General features: G+C 36.3%; 2 protein-coding genes across 3 annotated transcripts; one reads left to right on the top strand and one right to left on the bottom strand.

The window, feature by feature from the left end:
• Positions 1 to 249: 249 nt before the first annotated feature.
• LOC105212232 (leucine-rich repeat-containing protein 57) lies at positions 250 to 1,696 on the bottom strand. Of its 2 annotated transcripts, XM_011184097.3 has the most exons (3): positions 1,525 to 1,696; positions 1,320 to 1,454; positions 250 to 1,253 (listed from the first exon to the last, which is right to left on the bottom strand). In XM_011184097.3, exons 1-3 carry the CDS (start codon positions 1,688 to 1,690, stop codon positions 667 to 669), a joined length of 888 nt encoding a protein of 295 aa, XP_011182399.2. In that variant the 5' UTR covers positions 1,691 to 1,696; the 3' UTR covers positions 250 to 666. The 2 variants fall into 2 exon arrangements, with proteins under 2 accessions (XP_011182399.2, XP_054088337.1); XM_054232362.1 differs by having other exon boundaries at positions 1,320 to 1,595.
• Positions 1,697 to 1,785: 89 nt separating this feature from the next.
• On the top strand, positions 1,786 to 3,925 carry LOC105212231 (AP-3 complex subunit mu-2). Its single transcript, XM_011184096.3, has 6 exons — positions 1,786 to 2,029; positions 2,258 to 2,345; positions 2,406 to 2,731; positions 2,786 to 2,945; positions 3,010 to 3,462; positions 3,526 to 3,925. Exons 1-6 carry the CDS (start codon positions 1,995 to 1,997, stop codon positions 3,709 to 3,711), a joined length of 1,248 nt encoding a protein of 415 aa, XP_011182398.1. The 5' UTR covers positions 1,786 to 1,994; the 3' UTR covers positions 3,712 to 3,925.
• Positions 3,926 to 10,434: the final 6,509 nt, after the last annotated feature.

The raw sequence follows: 10,434 nt of genomic DNA on the forward strand, positions 1-10,434 counted from the left end.
CACCAATGAATTAAACAATTTCATTCCCCTTAGAATATTTAGCCTTGAGCCAAATCGATACAAAATGACTCATCCAAAGGTGTAAAATTTTCCAATTACAATCGATTTTGGTATATTACATATTAATAGATGTTTTACTAAATGTATTGTCAGTAAAAAGTTGTGCAAATTAGGCGTTGCTGATCAAACGATGATCCATAAATTTTCAATTCAGCTCCAAAAATACCTCAAAAATAAGTCATCGCCAAATTTCACTGTGTTACACATAAAAATTTATTATGAGCCTTTTAACTGTAATGTTTAAACAGTCTTCAAGGTGATGTAGAGCAAAAATACATTTATAAATAGTTATTGAAATACAGTTAAATATAAATACAAATATATATTTTGTAATTAACTATCTTTTCGTTTACTGATACATGCATTATTGATGATGCAGCAATGATGATTACTATGCACATATAAATATTTAACTAACTGTCTTTTACTAAACGCAGTGGTATTGCTCCATTAAATGGTGCCATCATTTTAGTAAGCGCTAATTTCGTATTATAAACTGTGACTCTCAACGTAATTAATTGCATTCTTTTAGCTTTTACGCTAATGAACTACGTTTGATACGTCTTTTTTGTTACAAAATATCTTATTTTGCTTTTGCTTTTGCGCTTAGAACATTTTTTTCTTAACTGCCGTATAGCGTTCCATGTAAACTTCATAACCTTCTAAATCGGTAAACTGTTTGGAATTGAAGAGATTGCCATCAACAGATAGATTGCAGATTTTTGATTCCTTCAATATGCGTGGTGTAAACGCGTTAGCCTGTAGACAATTCTCTTCTAGACGCAAAACTTTTAGTTTAGGACACGCTGCAATCTCTTCGGAAAGTGTTGAAATTTGATTTTGATTTAAATTCAGCTCAGTCGTATAAAGTGTGCCAACTTCAGCAGGTACAGATGTGATTCTATTGCGTGACAAATCCAATACATCAAGATGTTTGAGGCCACACAACATGATGGGGAATTCTTTAATTTGATTATTGGACAGATTTACAGTTTTCAAATTATTGCAGTTCGATAGTGTTTTGGGTATTTTCGTAAGATAATTGTTCATCACCAGCAGCACCTCCAGTTTCGTTAATTCCCCTAACACGTCGGGTAGTTCGATAAGTTTATTTCCACTCAGGTTCAGATGTTTGACGAGCGTGAAATGACCCAGCTCATCGGGTAAACGCTCAAAGCGATTTTCGGAAAGATCTGTAGGTTATGTGAAATGTGTTAAACTCAAACAAATCAGAAAAGGTTAATTTATTTTGTACTTACCAAGTGTTTTCAGCACATTTGGATAGTTTTTCAATTGCGGTGGAAATTCTTGTAAGCGCTGCAGCGAAATCTTTAGTATACCAGTTTTCTGCGCAGTTTCCAGGTGTTGGCGCACTTGTTTATTACCCATTATGTCTAATAGTTGAAAATATTCGTCACAAAAACAATTAACTCTTTAAATAATTAATTAATTTAAGTAATTTACACTCCGATGTTGTATTTGCTTGCAATTGTTGAGTGAAATTTTTTGTTTTGTTCTCTGCAAACAGCTGTTGCTGACATTTCTGCGCAGCGGCTGCGATGGCAGCAGTGTAGCCATGCCAAAAGTAATTAAGTGAGTTCTTTGAACATTTACTTGCATTTCGCTGCATAAGAAAAATATAATCTAATTAATTTATGTTTGTAAAATCATATATTATTATTAAAACTTAATATTTGAAACACTTGCATTATTTGTTTTATTGTAATGCATTTCGGCAATTGCTCGTTCAAACTGATAGATGGCGCTGTAATCGATGCGTATGGCAACGCAATTTCTGCACAGCTGTTTACAGGTGCAAGCTCTTGTTCTTCCTTTTGTGTTTTTAGCACAGTGTTGGCATTTTATTATTACTTGTAAAATTTTTGCATAAAAACAAATTTTGAAAATAATATTTTGTGTGTGTATAAAGTGAAATGATACACAGCCTATTTATAGTAAACAACAGCGGGTGAGTTATATCGCAATCAAGTTACTTTTCTTTTCCAAAAATTTATTGTAACATATTTGCTGTTGCCGAAACAAACTTTCACTCCATACCGAAATCTACCATCCTTTTATACGTTTTTTATCATATCTCCCATCTGTTAATACGCTTTTTGTGATTTCATTAAAAAAATACACCGGCAATAAAGCGTTAATCGCTTTGCGTTAAATATTATATTCTTATTTTCTATAGCGATGTTTTTCTTGAAAAACATTGGCGTTCGGTTGTTTCCCGTTCAGTGTGCGATTACTTCCTTGATGCCCAGCGCAATGCACCATTGGTAAGTACAAACAACAATTACATATTAAAGTATCAATTAATGTCTTCACTACTCTATTAGGACGTTCCGCCTGTGATTGCCACACCTCACTACTACCTCATCACAGTGCAACGCAATGGCATATCGCTTGTGGCCGCTTGCAAGCAGGAAGTGCCACCATTATTCGTTATTGAATTCCTACACCGTGTGATGGACACATTTCAGGATTACTTTAGTGATTGCTCTGAGTCAATTATTAAAGAAAATTATGTAGTCGTTTATGAACTGCTCGATGAAATGTTGGATAATGGTTTTCCACTGTCCACGGAGAGTAATATACTTAAAGAGCTTATTAAGCCACCAAATATCTTGCGCACCATTGCAAATACAGTCACAGGCAAAAGCAAGTAAGTCACAAATAAATATGTTTCATTGTTCTCGTTGCTCACAATTATTTGCAGCGTCAGCACTACTCTCCCCTCCGGTCAATTATCGGCTATACCATGGCGTCGTAGTGGTGTGCGTTATAATAACAATGAAGCTTATTTCGATGTTATTGAGGAGGTCGATGCAATTATTGATAAGTCTGGCTCCACAGTTTTCGCCGAGATACAGGGTCATGTGTGTATCGAATATTTTTGATTTTTTTTTTGTTGTAATAACTTCAACTTCAAACTTTTTACAGATTGACTGCTGCTGCAAGCTCTCAGGCATGCCTGATCTAACGCTCTCCTTCATGAATCCACGTCTCTTCGATGACGTCTCATTCCATCCATGCGTGCGCTTCAAGCGTTGGGAGTCCGAACGTTTACTCTCGTTTATACCGCCAGATGGCAATTTCCGTTTAATGTCCTATCATATTAGTTCACAATCCGTTGTGGCAATACCTGTTTATATAAGACATAATTTCTCTATAAAAACCGGTGAACAGGGTCGTTTAGATTTGACTGTCGGTCCACGTACCACACTCGGTCGCACGGTGGATAAAGTGAAATTAGAGATTACAATGCCGAAGTGTGTTTTAAATTGCATTTTAACACCAAATCAAGGCAAATATACATTCGACTCAGTTACTAAGACCTTATCGTGGGAGGTGGGTCGCATTGATGTGTCCAAATTACCAAATATACGAGGAACTGTGAGTATAAACTTCTTATAATAATCAAAGCCTTGGTATTTTATTACATTCTCGTTCATTTAGGTCTCAATTACACCGGGCAGCACAAATATCGATGCCAATCCCTCCATTAATGTGCAATTTACAATCTCACAGTTGGCTGTTTCCGGTCTGAAGGTCAATCGTCTCGATATGTATGGCGAAAAATATAAGCCATTCAAGGGTGTCAAGTATATTACTAAGGCGGGCAAATTTCAAGTGCGCATGTAAGGCGCTTTCTTGCATAATCCAATTTAAATAGTACATTTAACGCAAATGATTTTATAGTATATAATTGTATTAGCTTTTGAAAGTGTAACCGCTAATTATACAGATTTGATTCCAACTCATGTAAGTGCTCTGACTCTCTCGCTCAGAGTTGCTTGTATGCATGAAATATAAGACTTTAAAGAATAAACATTTACAGTTATAATTATATAATGCATATGTAGTTTTAAAAATATTTGTTTATACCAATACGTATGCTTGATTGCTTAGATATGATATGCGTTAAGATTCGACATTTCAACTATGTAAAAATTATTTAAACTAAATTGAAAAAAAAAAATAACAAGTAAGGAAGGGCTAAGTTCGGGTCTAACCGAACATTTTATACTCTCGCAATTTATTTATTAAATTTTATTAATATAACACACATATTCGTCCTATATGTAGTATAAGGGCCATTCAAAGTTGGAAACCCTAATATTAGGTATATGGGAGCTAGGTGAAGTTATGACCCGATTTCACCCATTTTTGGCACGGTGACATATTATTAGAAGAAACATATTCCCTCTGAATTTCTTCAAAATAACTGAGAGTCTTACATATGTTTTCGGTAACAAAAAATTAGAAGCACTGAGATCTTCTGTTCGATATATGGGGCCTTAAAAACCTATAGTCCGATTTCGTCGATATCTTCACTAGTGCTTACTTTATATATTGTAAAGTAAACGATTCAGATCGACTTTAAAGTTCTGGTATATAAGAAGTAGGCGTGGTTGTGAACGGATTTGGCCTATTTTCACAGCATATCATTGTAATGCAAAAAAAAATGTTATGAACAGAATTTCATTGAAATTGGTCGAGTTGTTTCGGATATATGGTTTTTGACCCTTAAGTGGGCGGGCCACACCCATTTCAAATTTTATATACCAATTTGAGTGCAGCCCTTCCGCACCTTCTCTGTAATAGAATTTAAGATTTCTGGTCCTTTTCCTTACTGAATTAAAGCATTTTTAGAAGTTTTCAAAATAACCTTTGTATAGGAGGTGAGCGTGGCTATAATCCGATTTTATCCATTTTTGGACTCTATAAGGCAGTACCTAAAAGAAACGATTCTAGAGAGTTTGGTTGATATAGCTTAAGTACAAAAAACTTAATAGAGGGCGGGGCCACGCCCACTTCTTCAGAGAAATTTCATCCAAATATGCTCCTTCGTAGTGCGATCCTTTGTACCAAATTGTATTTCCATAGCTTTATTTATGGTACTTTATGTGTTTTCGGTTTTTGCCATTTTGTGGGCGTGGCAGTGGTCCGATTTCGCCCATCTTCGAAGGCAAGACGTGTACCAAATTTCATCAAGATATTATAATTTTTACTCAATTTACCGCTTGCACAGACGGACGGACAGACAGACATCCGGATTTGAACTCCACTCGTCACACTGATAATTTTGGTATGTGTGACCTGGTCTACGGAAAGGGGGCTTAGGTGTCAAAAAATCAATTTTCACTTTTTAGTTGATTCGGATGGAAGATTTTTATTTTTTATTTTTAACAGCTGTTTCCCAGAAAACTAGTTTTCTCACGCTCCCTTTTCGTAGACCAGGTCACATATATGTATAACTCTATATCTAAGACAACATTCTTCAAATTATTTTGAGGAATGATTCCGAGTATGTATAGAAATCTTGATCCCTCCTATTTACGTAGATCCGACTGTAGTGGGAAGGAACTCCTCCTCCAAATCATCATTGGTCATACTCAACATTGTGAAGATCAACGAAAAGGAAATTGATTCTCTCACTGAACAGACTCAGATTTTTATATGGAAAAGAATAGAAATCTCCGCTAAAACAACAACAAAAATTCACAACGGTCCTGAATAATTTATTTTCACGCTCTTACATTTTTATGCAAACTCATTCTGATAAGACACACATGAAGCGGCATAATGCATCATTTCATAAGACGCACTGCACTCAGCAGTGTGAGATATTCGGTGTTGTTGCTATGCCGTAGCTACTCACTGTTGCAACCCACTGTTTGTTGAACCAAAGCAAATCAATAGGAATTTGTGAGTTGTTCAAAATGCAAAACTTGATTTTACGCGTAGACAAATGTACATACTAACACATACATATGTACATCTATATATGCATATACATATATGTATGTATGAATATGCACAACGTGCAAGAGCCACACATTAAAGTATAAAGTCAGCGGGTTATTGCAACTGCATTTCAGTTGGCAACAAGTTGCAGTGTCGGTGGCGGCGACGACTCTTGTTGTGTCTTCTATAGTTAGTTGGTTGCACTGGTGCTGGCAGCATTTTTGCATTTTAAAACTCTTCGACGTTCAAGCTTTGTCGCGATAGACATCGTTGCAGCGCGCTTGGATGCTGCGCGAAACCTGTTTCAAGCCATAAGTGGCAAAAGCTATTTTTCAGTTTATTTTATTTTATTTTATTTAAATAATAAAAATAAATTTTAATACCCTTTTTCGTCTAATGCAATAGTGAGTGACAATGGCAAAGATATATACATTTTTATGACTTTCATATTTTATAATAAAATATTGTAATGAGTCGCTAATGTCTACAGTAAAAACCTTCAATGTCCAACTGCAATCTAAAATCGATTGTACTTTAGTTTCTAAACTTTAATCATTTGCTTTCCAAGATAGTCTTGTCAAATGACTGGTATAATCGAATTTTACTCCTGTCATGAATAGTCAGTCTCCTTAGAAAATTTAAACTAATGGATTTCTTGCCATTAAAATTTCTTTTTGGAAGTTAAAGTGGTCGAGGGATAGGGCTCTGAAATGTTTTTTTTTTACTACAAGAGTAATTTATTAGAGAATTTTTGAGAGCAAAGGGAACCAAATCAACAATTTATGGAATTTTCGGCTATCAAATAATGGTGCTTCGAAGTTAAACTCTTCCAAAGTTAGGCAATGAGCTAGACCTTAAAGGCAAACATGCCTTCCTCTTGGTTTGGAACTAATGTATCTGCCCCAAAGGTTTTCATATATCTCATATTTTTAATTTCATGCGATTTTCGATTTAAAATTATATGGTTGCAATTTCCCGTGAGTCCATGTATATTTCGATATGGTCATCAAAAAATTACAGTGTTAAACGCTTTGAGAATCCGTTGTCGGTCTAAAGAAGAACCGCTGTTCCTCCTTCGCTGTTAACCGTAGATAAATATAATGACTTACATCTCCAATCAGGTTCAGATCCGCCATTGATCGGATAAAATCCGAGTCAATTACGGTACCGCAGAACCGATTGTTGTGGGAATTGTAGAACTGCCATTCACAGCGGAGCAGTTAACACCTTCCTTGACTTCCTACACGTAAATGGCGTAATTAAAGTCAAATCAGGAGTCAAGTCAGACACTGAGCTCGAGTACCTGCACGAATCTTCATTATGGATACTGTAGTAGATGAAACTCCTACCCATCCAAACTGAACCCTAGACTGGAGCTCGGTCTCTGCTATGACTCAAATTACGCCATTATATGTTATGCATGCAAAGAGTACGCACATGACACAAACTACCTCTTTGCATGCCCAATTAACCATATCTATATAACATCTCTTTCCCGAGATGAAACAGCTCGTTCCCTGGGCTTCGCGTTAGTTGGCTTCGAAGACAATCGACTTGGTTTAGTTAACCGTTACAACAGCAACAGCACCCTGCTGTTGCTTTCATCGTCCCCATGATGGTCGAGTCTACGAATGTGGAATGGACCTGGATTTTTATCCGGCGATAGATTGCCATCATTTTTTTTTATTTTGCTACAATAAAATCATAATCATAAGCTTTCAAATCTGTTGCCAAACGATTCTTTTTATACTCTCGCAACCTGTTGCACAGAGTATTATAGTTTTGTTCACATAACGGTTGTTTGTGTCACCAAGAAATATAAGAGAAGAAATGATCAGGATGACGAGAGGATTTGAAATCCGGATGTCTGTCCGCCCGTCTGTCCGTCTGTCCGTGCAAGCGATAACTTGAGTAAAAATTAAGATATCTTAATGAAACTTGGACCACATGTTCTTTGGCACCCTGAGGAGCAAAATCGGTCCACTGCCACGCCCACAAAATGGCGGAAACCGAAAAACTATATAGTGTCATAACTAAGCCATAAATAAAGTTATGAAAATAAAATTTGGAACATAGGATCGCATTAGGGAGGGGCACATTTGAATGTAATTTTTTTTGAAAAGTAGGCTTGACCCCGCCCCCAAATAGGTTTTTTGTATATAACTTACAAACCAATAAAGCTATATAAACCAAACATTCTGCAGTCGTTTATTTTAGCCATTTCCTTATACAGTCCAAAAATGAAAGAAATCGGATAATAACCACGCCCACCTCCCATACAAAGGTGAGGTTGAAAATTACTAAAAGTGCGTTAACTCACTAACGAAAAACGTCAGAAACACCAAATTATACATAAGAAATGGCAGAAGGAAGCTGCACTGAGATTTTTTTACAAAATGGAAAATGGGCGTGGCATCGCCCACTTATGGGTCAAAAACCATATCTCAGGAATTATTCGACCGATTTCAATGAAATTCGGTATATAACACTTTCTTGACACCCTGATGACACGGGTGGAATATGGGCGAAATCGGTTCACAACTACGTCTATATATATATATATATATTTGGCGTAGGAACCGCTTTAAGCGATTATAGCCGAATCCACCAGAGCGCGCCACTCATTCCTCCTTTTTGCTTTTTGGCGCCAACTGGAAACACCAAGTGAAGCCAGGTCACTTTGCACTTGGTCTTTCCACCGGAGTGGAGGTCGTCCTCTTCCGCGGCTTCCTCCAGCGGGTACTGCATCGAATACTTTCAGAGCTGGAGTGTTTTCTTCCATCCGTACAACATGACCTAGCCAGGGATGGGGTCATATGTAGAAGTTCACGCAAGTGAGGAAAGTTTCTGATTGCCATTCACTTGGGAGTGGCCAGGAACGATTCTTTTGCATATGACTCAAGCAGCTCACGACTTCCGGTTTTAGACCAAGTATCCCCTGGGTAGCTAACAGACATCCGTTTGGAGGCGAGCTAAAGTGAGAAGGCGAAGCCCGCTTGTGCGGTTGTGCGTAGGGCTTGGGACCCACCACATAAAAACGAATAACCAGTGAATAAGAAACACAACTACGTCTACTTCCCATATAACTCAATTTTGAATTCTTTGGATTCGTTCACTTTATAATACATATATATCGTACATTAGGAACAAATGAAGATAGCGGAATAAAACTTTACACAAATACTGTATTTGAGCTGTGACATCACTTGTGGAAAAATTGTCAAAATCGGGCCATGACTTTTCAAGACCCCTGATATCGAACATGAAAAACTCAGTGCCTACGGGTAATTTTTCACCGAAAATATAGGTAAATCCCTCAGATATTTTTATGTAATTCATTCCCTCTGAATTTTTTTCATATAACAGTTTCTCTCTGTACCTGAAATGGTAAAAATCGGGTCATAACTTCCCCCAAGTCCCATATACCTAATTATAAGTAATATTAAATTAAGTGAGCGTATAGTCTTCGATACATTGTATCTTGGTGGTGAAAATGAGTGAAATCGGTTTAGGAATTACCTCAGTCCCCATATACTATTAATGATGATTTTCGTTATTCGATTGAACTTTATACCGAATATATGGGTCGAATTGTGTTATCTTTATAAAATTACATCAATAAATTGCGAGAATATAAAATGTTCGGTTACACCCGAACTTAGCCCTTCCTTACTTGTTTCCTTTGGATATTAAGTAGAGCTCGAAAAGGTCATCCAACAAAATCCGTACCAACGATAGAGTTCGGTTACTGTATACGTTTTATAGCGTTTTTAGACAGCAGCTAATTGATAAATTAACTGGCCTCTGCTCGGTTAAAATGCTTATTAAGATCGATTTACCATACAAAATAAAATCCATATTTATTTTTAAATGAATTTTAATCGACTTGAAAATCAAATGCAACTCTGCGACGTTCTTTGTCTGTGATTAGCTGAATTTTTTGAAAAAAAGCTACGGTAGATGTCGCTGCTAAAACAGCAATCAGCTGATGAAACTTAGCAACTTCTTAGGAAAAGCAAAAACAAATATGTATAACAGTTGATCAGTTATCGAGTAGCCGGCAAAATAAAAGGCAAAAAAGGGGGTTCTCAATAAAAATTTAAATTGATCAATTAATTTGGCTGTCTAAAAACGCTATTAGCTTTCTGTTTCTTTTCTATTCAACTTCAAATATTCGCCTCTTGAAAAGCGAAATCCACCATTGGAATTTTTAAAGAGTTTTCTCACACATTCAACCTGTTCAGTTCAGTCCCATTAGTCCGATTCCTTCGAATGACGAACCTGGAGATTTTCCCTATATAAGATATAATATGAAGATATAATAGACATAAATATTTGCAATATTCTTAATTAATATTTAATTACAGCAGTTAATTTAAAAGTTAAATAATAATATGTTTGTGTTTACGTTATCAAAATCGTTTTTTATTGCTAAATTACAGTGCAAGCGTGCCCACTTTTCTACAATATTTACTTCACCCAGCGCCATTATTTAGCGTGAATTGCATATTTTACTTGCTTAGAGATTACTTAACTCTTAATCCATTTGAATTCTACTTCATGAATGTTCTTAACGTCATGACTTGGACTTTGCTTTGTTGAATTGCCTACGGGAGG

This window comes from Zeugodacus cucurbitae, chromosome 5 (assembly GCF_028554725.1).
Source record: "Zeugodacus cucurbitae isolate PBARC_wt_2022May chromosome 5, idZeuCucr1.2, whole genome shotgun sequence".
Taxonomy (NCBI): Eukaryota; Metazoa; Arthropoda; class Insecta; order Diptera; family Tephritidae; genus Zeugodacus; species Zeugodacus cucurbitae.